General features: G+C 39.0%; 1 protein-coding gene across 3 annotated transcripts in view; it reads left to right on the plus strand.

Moving 5' to 3' along the window:
• Window positions 1–19723, plus strand: part of ITGB1 (integrin subunit beta 1) — a 41897-nt gene extending 22174 nt beyond the window's left edge. For 2 of the 3 annotated variants that reach the window (XM_058831628.1, XM_058831630.1), the window contains exons 5-17: window positions 256–426; window positions 733–971; window positions 2172–2327; window positions 3332–3427; window positions 4239–4328; window positions 4972–5112; window positions 5239–5441; window positions 6432–6670; window positions 8103–8325; window positions 9079–9311; window positions 11428–11594; window positions 12329–12409; window positions 18471–19723. In XM_058831628.1, the coding sequence (XP_058687611.1) occupies window positions 256–426; window positions 733–971; window positions 2172–2327; window positions 3332–3427; window positions 4239–4328; window positions 4972–5112; window positions 5239–5441; window positions 6432–6670; window positions 8103–8325; window positions 9079–9311; window positions 11428–11594; window positions 12329–12403 (2033 nt within the window). In that variant the 3' untranslated portion in view covers window positions 12404–12409; window positions 18471–19723. The remainder of the gene's footprint in view (window positions 1–255; window positions 427–732; window positions 972–2171; window positions 2328–3331; window positions 3428–4238; window positions 4329–4971; window positions 5113–5238; window positions 5442–6431; window positions 6671–8102; window positions 8326–9078; window positions 9312–11427; window positions 11595–12328; window positions 12410–18470) is intronic. The other variant, XM_058831629.1, reaches the window with a different exon arrangement.
• The last annotated feature ends 249 nt before the right edge of the window (window positions 19724–19972 follow it).

Consider the following 19972-nt stretch of genomic DNA (forward strand, 5'->3'; position numbering starts at 1 on the left):
TTGGGTTTTGGCATGCTAATTTTTCTGTGGGGAGATAAGCTACCTTGGAAATATGAAGCTGAACATTTGAAACACTTGTTGACATTTTTTTCATCATAATTTGATGTTAAGCATTTCAGTCAACAGGAGAAAAGAATCACCTGTAATTCAAAACCCTCATAAGGATTTGCCAGCCTTTCCTTAGAAAGGCATTTTTCTTGCCAGTGCAGTTATGGAATTTTTAATGGTTTGTTTGTTATTTAATCTCTGAAACAGGGGAACCCCAGACATTTTCATTAAAATTCAAGAGAGCTGAAGACTACCCCATTGACCTTTATTATCTTATGGACCTCTCCTATTCTATGAAAGATGATTTAGAGAATGTGAAAAGTCTCGGAACCGCTCTGATGTTAGAGATGGAAAAAATAACTTCAGACTTTCGGATTGGTAAGAAAGATTTGCCTATTCAAAAAAAGAAAAATTAAACCCCCCCAAGTTTCCTTCCTGATGTTTTTCACATGATTGTATATGAAGAGTATTTTTTTTTTTTCAATTTAGCAGTATTATGGCAGATGTTCTAATACATAGGACCTGTTGAACAGCATAGAAGTATTTGGCATTGGTGGAGAAGATGGGACATAAATATAAGAACTATTTCTGATTCAGCAATAATGCATTTGAATTCTGTTGTGTGATAATAGAAATGAGACTTCCATTCTTCAACTGACAGGGATTTTATTGTTCTTTTCTTAGGCTTTGGCTCTTTTGTGGAGAAAACTGTGATGCCTTATATAAGTACAACCCCAGCCAAGCTCAGAAATCCTTGCACAGGGGACCAGAACTGTACAAGTCCATTTAGCTATAAAAATGTACTCAGCCTTACCAGTGAAGGAAACAAATTCAATGAACTTGTAGGCAAACAGCACATTTCTGGGAACTTAGATTCTCCTGAAGGTGGATTTGATGCAATAATGCAGGTTGCAGTTTGTGGGGTGAGTGTAATATTTTTTTTTTTTATTGTTCTATTAGATTAAATTGTTTGAATGCAGCATTAGTGTTTTATGGTGGCTGGCATTTGAATATGTCACCTCCTGCAAGCAAGACAGGGTAGGTGAGTAAGAATTCAGTGAGTGAATGAAACTGGGAAATGTGAAAGTGCTGAACAGAGGTTGTGATCACAGCATGTAGAGACAAAGCTTTTAAAGTTGTAATAGAGAAAGAATCAGGTTTGCTTAAAAGTGTCTGAGATCCTGAGTAAGCAATTATTCTCAGATTATTCTAAAGATCTGTAAGTTTCTTGTGGTTGTGGTTGCAGAAATTTGGTGTATTGTGACTTCTACTAGTTTCGCAGAAAGTAGATGGAAAACTAGTTTTTTTACTTATTTTTGTGGGCCTAAGGATTCTTTGTTTCTGTCCTTTTGACAGACTATTCTATGTGCAGAATGGAATCTCAAAAAAGCAATATCTAAGTTTATTGCCTTGTTACCATATTATTTTTGCTGTTGATCAATGGATTCAAGACTTTCTGAAATGATCTGGAGTCTTGGTTTAAAAGTGCAGTGTTAATCATAAGCCTTCTAGGGGTTTTTTGGTGTTAGCTGTTAGTATACGACACTTTTACATGGTCTTCTTTCATTAAATTAGCTAGGGCTTCAGCTCCATGGAAAAATTAAAAAAAAGTAGGAAAGGGCAGTTGAGATAATTAGGCCCTGCAGTTGTGAAGCAGGATGCTCGTGGGCCAGTCCTCTGGCAGGCACTGTGCTGGGTGCAGCACTAGCTTGGCAAAGCCAGGTGATTGTTCAGGGTGTGGTGCTGGGCAGTTCAGCGCTGCACGCCAGCGCCCTGGGGCTGCCTGGTCAGGGCATGGAGTGGAACTGGCACTGAAGAGCCTGATTTCTAAACCCTGTCACTCTTCAGATATTCCAGTGAGAACTGAACAGAGTCTATCTCGAAAAAAATCTTCTTTGCCTTTGATGAAAAACCTGCAGCAGATGTTTTGGAGCAGACATTTAATGGAACATAAATGTTTCCAAGGTTTGCATGAATGAGTGTTTTCCAGGGTGACACTTCTGCAATGTGGCTTCTCCTTAGTCTGTCTACTTTTCCATGCACTTCCCTCTCAAGTGTTGGTCCCAAATGCTTCAAAATAAATTGGTACAAAATACCAAAAATCTGATTGTGTTTTTCCCAAGGAACAAATTGGCTGGAGGAATGTTACAAGACTATTAGTGTTTTCCACGGATGCTGGATTCCACTTCGCAGGAGATGGCAAACTTGGTGGAATTGTTCTGCCAAATGATGGGAAATGTCATCTGGAAAATAACGTGTACACAATGAGCCACTATTATGTAAGTCTTTATATCACCTTCTAGGGAAATGAATATTTTATGATGCTTAAGATCAAAATAACTCATTGGGTTATGTGGTATAGTTTCAGACCACTGTCTTAGAAAATACATCTGTTTACATGAAGTGACTTTAGCTAAATTAAGGCAAATGTGCAAGAATTAATCCAGTCTTAACTGGAGAATTTCAAGAAATGGCAACTTTCGTGCTATGGTTATGTGCTGCTGGATTTTAACCTTTTTGATGACTAATAATCCTGTATGCCACACTGAATCACAGAATATTCAGAGTTGGAAGGGATGTACAAGGGTCATACAGCCCAGCTCCTAAGTGATGGGCTTGTATATCCACTAGAAAGCTGTGATGACTGTTTCATTATTTTTTCATTTCACCATTCTTCATTTTCAGAATAGCTTACTAGTGAAAAATACTGTAAAATATCTGCTTGAATAGTTTTTTAAGACTGAAAATGTATGATGCAAAGTTTATGGTAAGAGTATGGTTTACACTGCCTTTGTGGTTTACTGGAAGGGAGATCAGTCAAAAATGCAAAGAGAAATATTTACCAGATGGGGTAACCACAATAAGCTTTACCAAGTTTGTGTGTTCATATATTCCTAACTTTGAGTGAAAATTGTTCAATAAAGGCCTAAAATTAATTCAGTTTTGTTTCATCATTTCTTTGTGAAACAGTGCAAGAAGTAGTGGTTTTGAGGGACTGAAGATAATTTTTTGAGAATTTAAGGATTTAACCTTTTACATGTCACGGAATGTGATAATGTCCATGTGAAGAAACACTTATCTTCATGAGGCACATATGAGATCCTACCAACGCCTGTTTGTTTTCAGAGGTTGTTTTGCTTTCATACTGTGACATGAGCTGGCTAGTTAGGAGTTGAATGTATGTTTCTAAAGAAGATTTGTATTTATGATGTCAGAGTCTTTTCAATTATTTTCTAGCAACAAGTTTCAAATTTGAATTTAATTTTATGATTGATTTTTTTAGGATTATCCCTCTATTGCTCATCTGGTACAGAAACTCAGTGAGAACAATATTCAGACAATATTTGCTGTTACTGAAGAGTTTCAAGCAGTCTATAAGGTAAAGAAATTACTCTGAAGTCATTAAAATTGACTTATTTGAAATTAAAGTAATTGTGGAAGTAAGTGATCATGGAAGTAATATTTTGCTACCCACATACTTTATTATTAAGCTTTTTTATTTCTTCAAATCAAAAATGACTAATTTCCAGTGAGAAAGTGCCCCTTCTCCTTGCTATTCATTATATAGGTATGAGTGAGTCGAGAACACATCTGCAGTTCTATTTTTTGTGAACATTTTTATAGCAAAATAGCTGAGGGGGGTGTGGACACTGAATCCAGGGGACACAGTTATGAAAGAACATATTTTGTCTCTTGTGCTCTATTTATATACCCCATGTTTAAAATTAACTAAACTACTGGATGTGATTGTGCAATAGGAAATGACTGTGTAAAGGACATGCATATTTTTCCTTCTTTTAACCTGTTTTTTTGGTTTTGGGGTTCTTTTATAAACTGTATTCAAATTTTTTTTTTTTTTTTTTTTTTTTTTTAATTATGCCTATCTATTTTTAATGTATTCCAAGTGTGGTTGAAGAGAGATTGTGGTCAACTGGTACAAGAGAAGGGCTTAGTATTCTGTTACCAAAATCAGAGTTAAAATGCAAAGGAGAAGAAAAGGCTGGGTGTTTGTGCTAGTAGGGCTGTGTATAACCTCAAAAATTGTGTTCATCACTGGCAACACAGCTTTGTTTGCTGAAGTACTTGACTAGTGAATCCACTAACACACTATATCACCATTTAAACTGAAAATTATACTTTGTTTGCCAGTAAGACTGTACTTTTCCTTCTGTTTTTGTCAATATTGAAAGGAACTGAAAAATCTGATACCAAAATCAGCAGTGGGGACATTGTCTTCAAATTCCAGCAATGTGATTCAGCTGATCATTGATGCATACAATGTAAGTTCAGGTTTTATTTATTAATTTATTTTTTTTTCTCCGAAGTTTTTCAAGCAGAGACTCCAAGGTGGACTGGTTAGTATTCTACACTATAACTATACTCCATAGCTGTAAAACCATACTGAACATTCAGACTCTATGGCAATAAGAGGTTAGATGAGTAAAAAGATACCCTCTTAAAGCCATTTAAAATGTCATTACAAAGAAAGCTAACCATCCACATTTTCCCTTTCAAAAGATAAAATTCACAACCAAAACCCACACTGTTTCTTCAACTTCTTCACTTTTACTTTCTTTCCAAGTGTTGGCAAAAAAAGCCATTTTGCTGGGTTTGGCCCCACAATATTTTCTTCATTGCTGCATTGTATGTAAATGAGCTTCACCTCTCTTTTGGAGCACATGGGATAAATGAGTGCCTGTGGAAACCTGTCCTGACCTTGTAACAAGTTCAGACATGAGAAGGGGTAACCACAGCGTGACTTTGGGCAGCCCTGGGCTGGTGTTTCTAAGCACATTGGAACTTAAATAATTCCAGTGTGCCTGTGGGGTTGGTGCTTAGACTGGGCATAGCTGTTTAATGTCTGTTCTTCAACAAAACACTTCTGCAACTCAGTTTGAAGTTAGGTAATAACTGTTGTTTCAGTCTCTTTCTTCAGAGGTTATCCTGGAAAATACTAAGCTACCAAAAGGAGTGACAATCAGTTACAAGTCTTTCTGCAAGAATGGAGTGAATGGCACACAAGAAGAAGGAAGGAAGTGTTCTAACATTTCAATTGGAGATGAGGTAACTCAGAGTATATGGGCTGCTGCTCAAATAAAAAATGCACGTAAAGTGTCCAACACAGCATTTCTTTTTAGTAGTACAGACATGTAGTAACATGACACTCCTTTTTCTTTTTTTTTTTTTCAGGTTATATTTGAGATTAATATAACAGCTAATGAATGTCCAAAGAAAGAGCAAAACGAAACTATTAAGATTAAACCACTGGGATTCACTGAAGAACTGGAAATTAATCTCCAGTTCATCTGTGAGTGTCAGTGTCAAAGTGAAGGAGAACCTAATAGTCCAGCCTGCCATGCAGGAAATGGAACATTTGAATGTGGTGCGTGCAGGTAAACAAACAGACGTTTTCTTTATTTTTGCAAAAGAGAAATATGAGCAAGATCTTTGTTTCCTTAATTAGGATTTACTTGGGTTTATTATTTTTTTTTAGTGAAACAAGAATTGCTGTTGGGGGCCTGTTTCTTTTAGGATACTTTGAAATACTGCCATATCTCTGCAAATAATCCCTATGCTTAAATATTGATCATTAGATCAGCATTATTGTATGAGTCAGAATTCAAATTTGGCCTTGAGTCAGTGCTTTAAAGGATATTGATCCATTTTTTGTGTTCCTTTTTAAATACAGAGAAAAGATTGTTCCCATCTGTGTGTAGAAAAACTTCTTTTACTTGGTGTGACTGCCGCTGGTGTCCACTTGGTTTCACATGGGCAAGAACAGGCCTGTGGATAAGCACAGCCTTTTGTTTTTGTAAATGCAGCAGCTTCCCAATGATCTCTTGTCTGTGATGGACACCACTTAAGTCTGTCGATCACTGATGGGCACAGGAGCAACCTCCATTTGCTCATTGATATCTTACCCTTGATAATGAGAAGTGCTGATCCCTGAAGATCTGAGTTTGGCAGCTCTGCAGATCATCTGCCCTCCTGCTTAATTGCTGATGATTGGAAACCTTTTTATTGAAATACGTCAGCAGCTACAGGGAACGGTTTCTGTCACTTGAGAAATAATTATTGTTGTGTCACGTGAGAGAGGGATTAATAATAATTGTGTGACTATTTAGTTAGAGGGGGTGACACATAGTCTCTCACCTGGAACATCAGGTAAGATAATCAGCATAAAAGCAGCTCAGTCCAGTTTGCTCCAGTGCCTTCAAGAACTGGTACGTAGCTGTCAGCTGGAAACCTCATTTGAAGTTTAAGTTGGAACATCCCTTGAGAGTGTCATCACTTTTACTCCTGTTCTTTGTGCTATTCTTGTGGCCTTCTATTGTGTGACTTTCAATTAAGATTATATTTTCAGTCATGTTTTTACCTTGCAGATGTAATGAAGGACGTATTGGAAGACTATGTGAATGTAGCACAGATGAAGTAAATAGTGAGGATATGGATGCTTACTGCAGGAGGGAGAACAGCACAGAAATCTGCAGTAACAATGGAGAATGCATTTGTGGACAATGCGTGTGCAAGAAAAGGGAAAACACCAATGAGGTGTATTCTGGCAAATACTGTGAATGTGACAACTTCAACTGTGATCGATCAAATGGTTTAATCTGTGGAGGTGAGAGATGCTTCAGCTTTCTGCAGGCACAGCTGGTCAGTAGTTCGCAAGTCTGTCTTCTCTACCCAGCAGAGTAGGGATACTTAGCTAAAAGATCAAAGCCACTCGATAGCAGAGATGAAGATACTCACAGATTTAGTGATTGCAAACACTTGTCTATTAGTAAAACAGCCCTCTGAGCATGTAGTCTGTCAATGCACATTTTACCTTCCTTGAATCACAGCTCCAAGGGTGTAAAGTGAACTTGACTTCTGCTGTTAATTGCAGAATTACCCTCATGTATTACAGTAAAGAGAGCTGAAAAAACTCTTCTGAGATTGTAATGGTATACTGGCTCAGTGTAACCACTGTGTCAATAGAAAGAGAGAATGCCCTCAACTTATTTGTAATAGTGAATTCTTGGCTTTGGTGCTTGACAGCATACCAGTGAATTGCTTGACACTGTTCTGAAAGGTAGATGAAGGCTAGAATGTGCAAGATCTAGAAAAACACCTTAAGCACTTAGAGACTGCTTAAGACTTCAATGATAGTCAATTCCTGAAATCAAAAGCAATTTAAAAAACCTTCAGCAGCCAGTGTCTAAATTATTTTGCTGCTTTGCATGTGGTTGCATGTTGCAAGTATCTGGCAGGAGTATAACTACTACCTCAGTGTTGTCTGTGATGCAAAAACAAAACAGAGAAGCCACTAAGCTCTGAGTGATGAGAATACCTCATTTGTTTGATTTGGTCAGAATCCACTAATGCCCCACAAAGGATGGAAGCAGTGGTGGTGATGTTCCAGAATACATGGTGACAGGGAAGTGTTGACTGAAACACTTTATTCTCTTTGGCCACACCCCTCCTTCTTTAATGATCTTTCCTTGTCTTCCAGATCAGAATAAAGGCATCTTGTTTCTTGTGCAGAGTGTAAGGAGCATGAAGTTGGGTTGGGTGTGTGAGATCAGAAGTACTGCAGCTGAACATTGGTGTTCTGTGGAGCCAAAGCTGTTCCAATTTTCTGTGTTTTGAGTACTCAGTTAGTGCACTCCTCATCTTTTTAAGTCTTTATACATTTGTATAGTGATAGATGTGAAGACAGGAGCAGTCAATTTATCTGTATGCATACAAGATTGAGAACTGAAGCTGTGCTGTAATGCTCGCCACCTGGGGGATATGGTCATCACATTATGCTAGTCTTGATCTGATATTCCCAAGTCATGTTATTCTGCTTATGAAAGGAAATCTGAATGTACAGGAAAATGGGAAAAGGGATGAATGCCTGTAAGTAGTCTTTCAAGGAGCTAAAATTTATTTTGTACCCCTTAATTCATTAGAGTCTTCCATGACTTCTTTTTCTTTTATCTACCCTGAGGTGGTAAACCTTTATTTCTCACTGTCACTGATTTTTTTATATTAACTTGATTTCTTTGCAATACCTTTTCACTGCACAGGAAATGGGATCTGTAAGTGCAGAGTGTGCGAGTGTTTCCCCAACTTCACTGGCAGCGCCTGTGACTGTTCCTTGGATACTGCACCGTGTATGGCATCTAATGGGCAGATTTGCAATGGAAGAGGAACCTGTGAATGTGGCACCTGTAACTGTACAGATCCCAAATTCCAAGGCCCCACATGTGAAATGTGTCAGACTTGCGTCGGTGTCTGTGCAGAGCACAAGTACGTACCCAGAAAAACAAGTCCCAGCTTCTATGTGTTTTGAGTTTGTGATGTGTGAGGATTTTTAAAACAAAGCTTTCAATAGTTAAAATTTCAGCTAAGCTTTTTGCTTAAAAGAAATACTACTGAAATTACTAACTTGACATTCAAAAACTAAACCTAGAACTGTGTGAGCCAGTGAAATTTGCATCTTTCTCTTCAGAAATACGGGTTTTTAGAAGCCTGCATTTTCTTCATGAAAACTTTGAAATAAGTTTAGGATTAATGGCTGAGCAGATTCCTGTGCAACTCACTTTGTGCTGAGAAAAACCTTTGTTATTTTTAGTATAAAAATCCTGTTCAATCTGCTTTTTTCAATGAATTATTCACTGACACCCTGCTGTAAAGCTTGTCACTGAGTTTGTTCTTTATAACCTGTGTTACCCTGTTCTTACAGTGGCTTTTCTTGAGAGTATTCATCTCCCAGGTAGAGGTGTTGAAAAAGTTTGGGGTTTTTTCTTTTCTTGAAGCCTGTGAGTCATTCAGGGAAAGAGGAATTCATGAAAAGGGCTTTTATTAGTCTCAAGGTATATAAATGTTCTGACTGGTACAAAGCCATGTCTTGCTTTATTTTTCCCTAACCGCTGTGGCAAAGGGGTTGGTTTTCTTGGACTTTTTTCCCTGTGTTTTCTCTTTAGCGTATCTTTAGGTTAAATGCTAGATATCTTCCATGAACACATTCAAAAGCACTACTCCTGTTTTGTTCTTGCCCAGGGACTGTGTTCAGTGCAGAGCTTTTGATAAGGGAGAGAAGAAGGAGACGTGTTCCCAGGAATGTATGCATTTCAACATGACGCGCGTGGAGAGCCGGGACAAGCTGCCGCAGCCCGGCCAGCCCGATCCCCTGTCTCACTGCAAAGAGAAGGATGTTGATGACTGCTGGTTCTACTTCACTTACTCTGTCAACTCAAATGGTGAAGCCAATGTCCACGTGGTGGAGACCCCAGGTAGGAGCACACTGTTGCCTGTTCCTCCTTTGTTAATTTGTGCAGTTGTTGGGTGCTACAAAGTACCTGTGGTTCATTTGGGCGAGTTAAATGCATTCAGAAACAGGTGCCTGTTCCCCGAGTGAGAGTTGTGCGTGTCTGAGTGGCTTTAGAAAAACACGTCTCCCTTGGTCTAGATTTTTCAAAAACAAAAGGTAAATCAGATATGTGTATTTGTTGAAACATTTCCTGTTTGCACTTGATGTACTCTCAGGCTTATTTTATCTCTCTTGTAGCAAGTCCTATTTAGATAAATTTTGATAGTTTTTTTTTAATTAAGCTTCTGCTACAGGTTATAAACAATGGTGTCTGAGGGGTTTTGTTCCTGTTTTTCTTTTCCCTTTCTTAATAATTTGGGATCAGTCTACATGAAACTGTGTACTTTGCTGCAAACCACTTGAAGTATTTTATGCTAAGAAGCTTTGCTTTTACTTGACTGTGGTACTTTCAATAATAGATCCCAAAATCATTTATTTAGTTAATCCTTAAGAGATAATCTTCTGATAGAAAAAAGTGAGAACAATTCTATAACTCCATCAGTAATTTGCCATTTATTTACCAGGAGTATTGTTAGTTTGAATCACTGGATATTGCATCTAAAAGTGCAAAATTTATGGTTCTGTACATTAGCAGCTTGTGGTCCCCTGATTTTTAAAAGCCTGATAGAAAATGCACACCTTAGAGATTTAGTGCTGTATTATATACTTGAGGAATTTTCAGAATTGGTTGTTTTGATGATCATGACTTTACACAGTCCAGTGGCGAGTGGCTCATAGAAATAAATACTGCTTCAATTCAGAATGTTTTAAATTCTCTGCAAAAGTAGTCCACAGTATGGAGAAGGAACTTGAGCTCTGTCTCCTGGGCCAAGCCATACATGTCCTACGCTTTTGGGGCCTGACCTTTTCTTCATGTGTGAACTTCTGCTGCCTTAGATCAGAGGTGAATCAAGCCCATCGTGCAGGAGGAGGCACCTTAATTTGTGCCATGCAAGTGCTGATGGAACAAGCTCTGGCCAGTAGAGCTGTGTTCTGTGGAGCAGACACTTGTTCCTTACTGGCTCCCAAGGAATTCCTATCATGTCCCTTCCCAACTCCCTCACTCTTGCAGAGGCAGCTATGAAGATAGGGAGTCTGCAGTGTGGGGGAAGCTCTGTTCTATCCACAGTTGTTCTATTGCACAGGACTTGCATTAATTTGCTTCTGACTCCTTCAGTCTGTGCGCTGAGCTCTGCAAAAGCCTTTCTTCAGTTTGTGATTATTGGGAATGCTACGTTAATAGTGGAGTTAGGTTTTAACTTGGAGGATTATTATTTCTGTGTCAGCCATTTTAAATCACCTTGCATCTCATCACAAGGTGCAAGGAAGTCTACAGCTTCCTTGTGAGGGGAAGAGGAAGGGCAGACCCTGATCTCTGTTGTGACCAGTGACAGGACCTGAGGGAATGGCCTGAAGTTGTGTCTGGGGAGATCTAGGTCGGGTATCAGGAAAAGGTTTTTCAGGGGGTGGTTGGGCACCGGGACAGGCTCCCAGGGAAGTGGTCAGAGCACCAAACCTGACAGAGTTCAAGAAGTTTTTTGACAGTGCTCTCAGGCACAGGGTGTGACTTTTGTTGCTGTCTTGTGTCAGGGCCAGGAGGTGGACTCAATGATCCTTGTGGGTCCCTTCCAACTCAGGATGTTCTGTGTCTGTATGTGGGGCCGGTTTTGCTGCTCAGCATTTGTGCTCCAGCTGCCACAGCTTTGACCTGGAGCTCTTGCATCTTTAAATACAATTGCCAGTTATTTTGCTCTTAATACTGTAAATAAATAGCTTAAGGGGTTAGCAGTGTATACACTTGATCATCAGAACAGGTTGTTCTGTTGCTAAGATCAAACACAAATTAGAAGGATAAAAATAAGCTGGAACATTACAGGATGTACATATTCAAAAAATTATGTTATTTGCAAGAAAAATAGTATTGGCATATCTGATATTCAAAATACTGGCTTCAGTACAAAATGAAACGTTAACAGTTCCTGGATATGCATTACCTTTAGCATTTTGTAAAATCATGTTTCCCTTACTTTGCTCCCCAGAGTGCCCCAGCGGTCCTGACATCATTCCCATTGTAGCCGGTGTGGTTGCTGGAATTGTTCTTATTGGACTTGCATTATTATTGATTTGGAAACTACTAATGATCATTCATGACAGAAGAGAATTTGCTAAATTTGAAAAGGAGAAAATGAATGCCAAGTGGGATACGGTGAGTCAAGAAGCTTTTCTATGTATAAAAGCTGCAGTAGTGGAGGAAAAATTGAAGATTTTCGTTCACGTGCTTTAAAGTGTGACCAGTCCTCTTAGAGAAGTATTTCTTGAGGCAGAAAGGAGAATAGTAACTCAGGTTTAAATAATATTTCAGAGAGAAAATGTGATGGTGACAGAACAGTTCAGCTTTGCAAGTTCTACCACACTTTGCAACATATGATGAGAACGTTTATTATAAAGATGAGTCACTTCTGTAGAAAACAAAGAAGAAAATTTTGCGCTCATTGAGTAAATCTTACAAATACTCATGCAGGGTTAATTGGGAAACTTCCATAAAGTCTCAAAATCATGGCTGGTGCTGGTTTGTTGAAATCTTCCCAGCTCTTTGTCAACAGAGACATGTGCAAGAAAAACAAGTCTATGGTCTATAGGCTTTGCTAGACTACAGAGTTGCTGCCTCTGGGCAGTGTCAGGAGTCTGCTAATCAAGAGCCTCTTCACTACAGTTCTGTAGAAGTCAACGCCCCCATGTGCTTGATAAGAAAATATCTTTGTAAAAAATTCTCCTAGGAAGCCTTTTGTTTTCATTTAATAAAATTGATTAATCTCGTACTGGGGGTAAAAAAATTACTAACACTCAATATATAGCATGATTTTTTTTCAGTGATAGTTGAGAATTTTGCGTTTCTTTTCCTGTTGAATTATTCGACATTGACCATTTCTTTTACTTCAGCAAGAAAATCCAATATACAAGAGCCCTATTAACAATTTCAAGAATCCAAACTATGGACGTAAAGCTGGTCTCTAAGTCTCAGTTTGTATCTCCTTTCATTTTCTTTCCTCTTTTTCCCCTTTGCATGTCACTTCAAACTCATTGTGTGTCACAGTCAGTTAATCACAGTTTGAGTCTTGCTCAGTGTACCTGCTGCTGCTTTGATTGTGGGGTTTTCAAGAATGCAGCTTGAAAATTTTTAACTGGTTTTGACAGCAAGATTGCTTACTTACTAATACTGCCAGTACTGGCTTAAACTATTCTACAAGCGATTTTTAAATTTTTTTGCAGATGTGTTGATACATAATAGAACAGCTCTTAAGATTGAAGAATATTTTTGGATTGTAGAGAGATACACAGGGGATGCTTTGTCTTCTGTTTCTTGAAATCAGCAGTCAGTTTGCTTAAAATCAATATTTTTGCTAAGCTAGATTAGATACTCCTAAAATATCCCAGCCAACAAATATCATTGGTTTTATTAGAATGGTTCTGTGAATATGCAGAGTAGCATTACCTTTTTTTTGTAAACTGCTTTGTCTTATTAACCTAGTATAGACCTAGTCTGTAATTAAGGTATGAAATGCATATACTCTACCATATAATTAAATATGCACCTTATTTTTTTATCCTTATTTCTATTGAAACTGGTAATATCACAGTCCTTGTAACATAGCCAGCTTTAGGGTGTCCATAGAAATGAAACACTAATAGGGCAGGAGGAAATATTCTTGTCCCCTCTAGATACATTTTTCATTCAGTTTCTTACTTCCCCCTAAACTCAGCCTGAGCACCTCATTTGATTGGAATTGCTGATGTCAGTTCTCTTCATACCCAACACACCAGAAGTAGCAGCAGTATCCAGGAGAGGAAGTTGGTGAAGCAGAAGTGATCAGACCTTCTGCAGACTCTCAGGTTGCCCTCCATGGGTGCTCGAGGTGTTCTCCTTCCCTGGGACCCCCAGCTGCTGGGGAAGGAGTGAAAGGGGGGCTGAGATGCAGAAAAGATGCTGGAAGAGCACTAAGAGAAAGTAGTGCAGAGACTAGAGGGAGGGGAATGAAGAAGATGGAAAGGCAGCACATCCATTAAACATCCATGGATTTTTTTTTTTTCTAGAATCCAATGGAAGGGAAGGATCTGTATCTCTAATTTTATACTGTCTGCTGTCTCCTTTTTCAGTGTTGCATTCAAAAGATTTTGTAAAGGAAAAATAAGGGGAGAAAGCAGAAACTGAGACTATTTAAGCTCTTACTTGGTCTCACTGTGACAGAAGTTCCAAATGCTTTGTGTAGCATTCTGATTAAATATAGTTTCCTTTTTCTTTGCAATCATTTCACTTTCCAGTGTGTCCAAAATAGATTGTAAAAAACATTCCTTTTGCCTGCTACATCAACCACATTCATCTCCTTTATGTTTTTCTCCCAGAGCCAATTGTTCTGGGGAGGAAATTGAGTTTTTAGTCCTTTCTAACACCACATACTCCATCTGGTTAAGTCTCTGTTACCTGTTCTTCTGCCATTCACTTAACTGTGTACTTTCTGTTGCATGCAGGACAAGCACCTAACAAACCATACGGTGTGTAACTTCCATTCTGTGCTCTTGTTCTCTGCCCTGTGACTCTTCAGGATGTAATGTCCTTGGTGCTGCCATTTCTCCTCAAAATGTATTTACTGCAAAACTTTCTTCTGGTGTAAATGAAGGAATTGACTTCTGCCTTTTTTGTTTGCTCAGATGTGAAGGTTAAAAGTGTGAAAGGGTGTGGTTTGGGGCTTTTTAAACTTGACTTTATAGTTTTTGATATTCATAGAAATATTAGAAGCCTGGGGAGAGAAGGGAGGTGGGATTATTCTTATGGACCACCGGAAAGGAGGGGGTCAGAATTGTCAGAGTAGGTGAGCCATGAGGTGTAAAACAAGGTTCTGCTTTTCTCTATAGGTAAGATTTTCTGGTGGTTTTAGATAATTGCCATAGCCTCCCATTTAGATGAAAGTTGCTTTGTAATGTCAAGGCAGGAGAGTCATCTGAAATCCCATTATATGAAAATTACACTGTAGTGGATTCCCTCCAGGTGTGTGCATACACAAATTAACTTTGTGCAGTTTTTGACCCTTCCTTTCCTACAGCCTTCATCCACAGATGGGCTGGTGAGGGAACTGCAGCACCATGGAGTTTGTCATGGACCAGGTACTCGGACATTTCCCTGGTGCTGGTCCATGGTGGTGCAGATGATGCCACAGCATCCTGGTGGTCAATGCTCAAGGCCCAGGTTCTACCCCAGTCAGCTATAAATACTTTGGTGGAATCATGCTTGTAGCAAGTCTAAGGATTCATTTTCTTCTGGTCTGAAAAGCTGCATCACAAATTGAAAACACAAAGCTGCTATTTGTAGTGAACGCCATTATCAATCCTGCATGGGGATACCTTGTGCATTGCTAAGCATCTTCAAACAGACTCCAAATTCAGTCATCTTGAATTTCACAAGTGATAAACATGTTTATATTAGACACTAAGTCTGTAGTAATTTGGTTAGCCTTTTTAGCAGCTACTGGTTAAAATGCAAAAAAAACCCACAAACAATTCAAAGTGCTCAAAATTGCAGGGACTTGTTCTTCTCCTGACTTGGATTTTTTGCCTGTGACTCTACCTTGCTGCTGAATGATGAACATGCTCTGGATGTGAGAGCACAGTTGCCATGTTTTCAATCCCTTTCATGTAAATTCCTGTATTCACTGACCACTGTTTGTGGCTCCAAGGGCAGATGGAAATAGTCACAACCAGCTCCTAAACAATGGGTGTGCATGAGTTTTAATTCTGCTTCTAACAGTGACTTAGGTCTTAAACCCACTATGGAGGTAGCTTCAGTGTCTGTTGAAACAGTGAGCCCCTGGAGCAAAAGGAATAAAAGGTTAATTGAACATCCTGTAATAGTTTCATATTTATGCAACAGTGGCCTGAACTGTTGTCCTCTGAACAGCCCAGTCTAGTTGGAAGTGAATATTGTTGTAAGAACATAGCTCTTTATTCTCAGATTAAGGTACTTTTTAAAAGTACCTCCATCTTTATTTCACTCAGTATTTCACTGAGTCTTGTATGTAGCTACTGTTTGTTAATTTAATTTTGGTTTAAGTGCATGGGGTTTTCAGTAGTAGGGGCATGTGGCAAATGTGTTTTCCCTAACTCTGCATGCTTGAAACTGTATTTTCTGCAGTGCATAGAGAAAAGGGGGTATTTAAAACCATACTAGTTGTCTAAGACAGCAAGTGTGAAATCCCACGTTTTAGAAGCCAATTAAAAAACTGGAATGCTTCTAATGTCTGAAAATGTATACCCTCTGCCAGCTGTGAGGGTATGAGGGGAGCATCATGTTAGATTAGTGGAAATTTATTTTAATGAAGAGGTGTCTGCAGGAGACCCTGCTGAGCCAGGCCCAAGACAAGGTTGGGGTGTGGCTGGAACAGCCAGGGAGAAGCAGGGAAGGAACCTGCAGATCCATCAGGTGCCTGCATTGCAGTTATAGGCAGTAGAGCCTCAGGAGCCATTTAGCTGATCAAATGTCAGGTTGGGTTAAGCTGAAGAGTTGTGAATATTGACTAAATCTCCAGTATTTGTAATGGGAGCTGAGACACTGGCCTGGGGAGACAGTGCTTTATCCAGTGACCTAAATCCCACTGTGTGCTTCTGAGAAGTACAAGGGAAGGCAGGACAGAGTTTCAGTATCCTTATAGGTCTTGTGCTAAATCAAGAACATGAAAATTTCAATTCTGACTTTTCTTCAAAAAGCAGTATAGTAAAAAATTTTCTACCCTATTATGCAAATTGTATTTTAAGCCTGATTTCAGGTTCAAATTAGTTGTATGAGTAGCACCTAGCAAATTTCCAAGTTTTAGTCCTTACCTTTAGGCCCATTCCTAGACTATCTGGTAGAAGTTCTGCCCTTTACAACTAGATGTGAGTGTATACCCCCTGTATGTGCTGGGGGGAGTCTGTTCTGTAAAGTGTTGGAGGCTAACAGCACAGTGCAAGAAGTGTTACATAATGCCTTGCCATGGAAGAGTTCTACAATAACTTCTACTTTGCATATGATGCGGCCTCTTATGCTTACAGACTTCCTCTGCATCATGAACTTTATTGGTTTATATTTATATTTTTAAGAATTCTCCATTAAAACTTGTCAAGGAAATAAGCAATGTACATTGCCAAGAACTTTGAGGCATAAAGAGAATACTTCAATACCAGAATAAATCCCTCATCCCTAGATGTTTTCCCCATTTCGTTTGCATATTACTATTGCAAACCTTCTGCTAAAAATATCGTGGAGGGTTATGATTTTGCATTGATTAATTAGTCTATGTGAGAACTAGCCACATCACATGATTGTCCATTATTTAAAATTTTAAAAAACCCAGCCAAATGTTACTCCTCATCCCTTCCCAGACCGGTAGGTGATACATGTTTAGCCAAGACAGCATTTGCCTGGGAACTGACAGAAGGGGGAAGGGACTTTGCTGTTATGCTGTATTTGTGAAGTACAGGCAGCACTGAGCACCCATCTGCTCCTTCACCTCTGTCCAGGTGACACTGACTCAGATCTTGAGAAGACTGAACAGAGAGCTTTTACTGGCAGTCCAGGTTCTGGCTGGACAAGTCTCTTGGATCTAGGCAAGACTGGATGCCCGTCCTTGTTCTTTGTATGTTAGAGAAGCTGGCTCTGAGGAGAAATAACCTTTTCCTGTGAAAGGAACCATGACAGCAGCTGCAGGGTCTCCCTCAGCAGCAGCCACTGTTGTTGGGGTAGAGCAGTCACTTCTCCTATGCTGGGCCTTGCAAACAGAAGGCAGCAAGCTTCCCAGGAACTGTGATGAGAAAACCAATTGAAGTTCTTGCTTGCCTTTGGCACGTTCTGTGGTATTCCTAGCTGATTCTCTGGGTTTATGACCCTGAAAAATAGACACCTGATGTTTGTGTGTCCTTTTATTGAGTGTCGGAAAAATTGGTTTAACCTGAAATATTGTAAATCAAGTTGAATATTAATAGAGTTGAATTAATGTGGTTGTATAGCCCATCTCAGACTGTGTGGGAGGAACTTCAAAGGGACAGAGATTTCCTTACTGCTGCTGAAGGCCAGATACAGCCCTGGCCAGAACAGCACTCGAGCTGACAGCTGCACTGAGATGAATTTTCTCAGGAATCGGTTGTGTATGCACAGAAGAGCTTCATGCTGGCAGACAAGACTCATTTAGGCTGAGGTTCAGGCTGTGATAAGAGCTCAGAGCTGCAGCTCCAGGCCATTCTAGCAGTGGTTCTTGCTCCTGTGAAAATTTATCTGTTAATTTTGAGTTCACACTGTTCATCCAAGGTGTGCAAGGATATCATAAATGGAGTAAGATTTACTGAGATAGAAGGAAACCTGGAAAAAAAGGAAGCTTAAAAACAGCTTAATTTAGGGGGTTTTAAATCTCAGCAAGAGAGATGTAAGCAATTGTTCTGTAGGCTTGTCTCATATCAATAGAAATAATTTTTTATTACAGCATCTGCACCAGTGCAGAAGTTTCTTTGTTTTTTCTGTACATTTTGCCCTTATGGGGGTGGGGAGACCTACAGGAATAAAATGAGAATGATGAGTACTGAATGTTCACTGTAAATATTGACTGTGTATTAGCAAAATACTAGAAGTCTTGCCACATTGTTTCTAGAATTCAATTACAATGTAAGATAAGCTGTTTAAATGTTTATTATAGCAGAATGTGGTCTGTGGTCAGACCTGGTGTCAAACAATGTTGTTTACAATTCTGTTCTTTATAAAATGTCCTGGGCTGAAGAGCTCTGGGTGATAGCTGAGCCCCAAGATGAGCCTGCGAGGTTCAGCCTCCTCCAAGGAATTCTGTGGTGCAAATGGAACAGGATCCTGCTAACCCTTTGCTTTATATATTAGCTGTGCATGCCTTTGTTCAAGTTGCTAGAAGGAAAACTAGTTTGACTTAAGCTGTTTGTGTGTACAAACAAAGCATTAATGGGTAATTTCTCATGCTAATTTTTATGCTTCTTGCAAACACCTATCTTTCTTCATGTCTTCAAATGTTAATTTTTTTTTTTTTTCTTTTTCTAGGGTGAAAATCCTATTTACAAGAGTGCAGTGACAACTGTGGTCAATCCTAAATATGAGGGAAAATGAGCACTGCTTGTATAACTTCACAACACTGTATGCAGCATAGCAACTTTTGTAGTCACAATAAGATAGATTTAGGGCAAACTGCAGTGATTTTACTAATTCATTACATATAGGTTTGTTTTCCTGTGTGAAAATGTACCATATGTAATTTTTTTTTTTAATTTTTTTTACATTTTTTTTTCTTTTGGTTTGTTTTTGTTTTGTGTTTTTTTTTTTGCAAATAAGAGTACTTGGTGCCAGAGGTTGGACAAAAAAACTTGAGACTATGTAGCCTAGTCAGCCCAGGATCACATGGTGCCTTTCTGACCTTTCCCATTCCCATGCTGTGAATCCAGGTCTTGTGCAGGGCGTGATGCTGCATGGCATGACTGGGAGGGAAGGGGTTAAAGCAATCAGCATGAGGGCTCTGCCTAGCCATTTAGTATTAAACTTTTTAGCTTTACAGGGAAATCAGGGCTTGAGTTTGCAGATGTAATTAAACTCATGTAGCATGGAGCTGGTGGTTAATTGGTCTTTGTCGTGCTAGAGGTATGATTAAGTATTTGGTAAGTTGAGCTGGAAGGGAGCAGTGTAAAAGACTGAAAAGCGTGTGCATACTTACCTTTGATTTTTAAGTTGCCTATTGCCAGGTTATGGTTAAAAGGAAAGGTTTTGAGAAGAATGTTGAGAAGGAAAAAATAGCTTTAAAACATGTGCCATTACTGAAGAAGTTGCTGACCAGTAACTTGCTTAGTTTTTCTTTGTAAATTCAAGCCCTGGGTGGCAGTATCATGAAGTACCTTACCAAGACATCCTCAGATCACCTAAGGGCCTTACGTGATGCTGTGTCTTTATTCTGTAATGTTTCTTTGCTTTCAAGCCTGGTGCTTCGTCACCTTCTAATCTTCCTAACGTATTTGGTTGCGATACTTTTTGTAATATTTTTGTATCAACACAAGCTTTTTTTCCTTGTTTGTTTTTTTGAGCAGTCTTAGCTGTAAATTTGCCTTTACCCCGTAGCTAAGATTGCATAGTTTGTCATATGACGAGTCACACATCATTCTTGACATGTGCCATGTATATTTGCCTCTGACCATTCAAACTGCATCATAGTCATATTCTTGTTTTAAGTGCCTTTTTATTTTAACAGATGTTCACTTTTTACAGTGCTATTACTGAAGTTATTTATTAAATAAAAGTACCTTAAAATACTTGATCTTGTCTCTTTATCTTGTAGAAGTTGACACTATTCAAAAACCTGGGAATTGTGTCTCTGCAAGGTAATAATTGTAATAATACCAAATATGCCCTGAAAGGAGTTAAGTTGATCTTGGGTGACAAATATGAGCTGTTGTAAAATGCCCAGGGGTTGGGTGCAGCAACGTGTTATGTGCAGGGGGTGTTGGTGTAAAGCCCTCTGAGCTCATTTGCTTGTGTGCTAGAAAAGTTCTATAGTTTAA

Source organism: Poecile atricapillus, chromosome 2 (genome assembly GCF_030490865.1).
Source record: "Poecile atricapillus isolate bPoeAtr1 chromosome 2, bPoeAtr1.hap1, whole genome shotgun sequence".
Taxonomy (NCBI): domain Eukaryota; kingdom Metazoa; phylum Chordata; class Aves; order Passeriformes; family Paridae; genus Poecile; species Poecile atricapillus.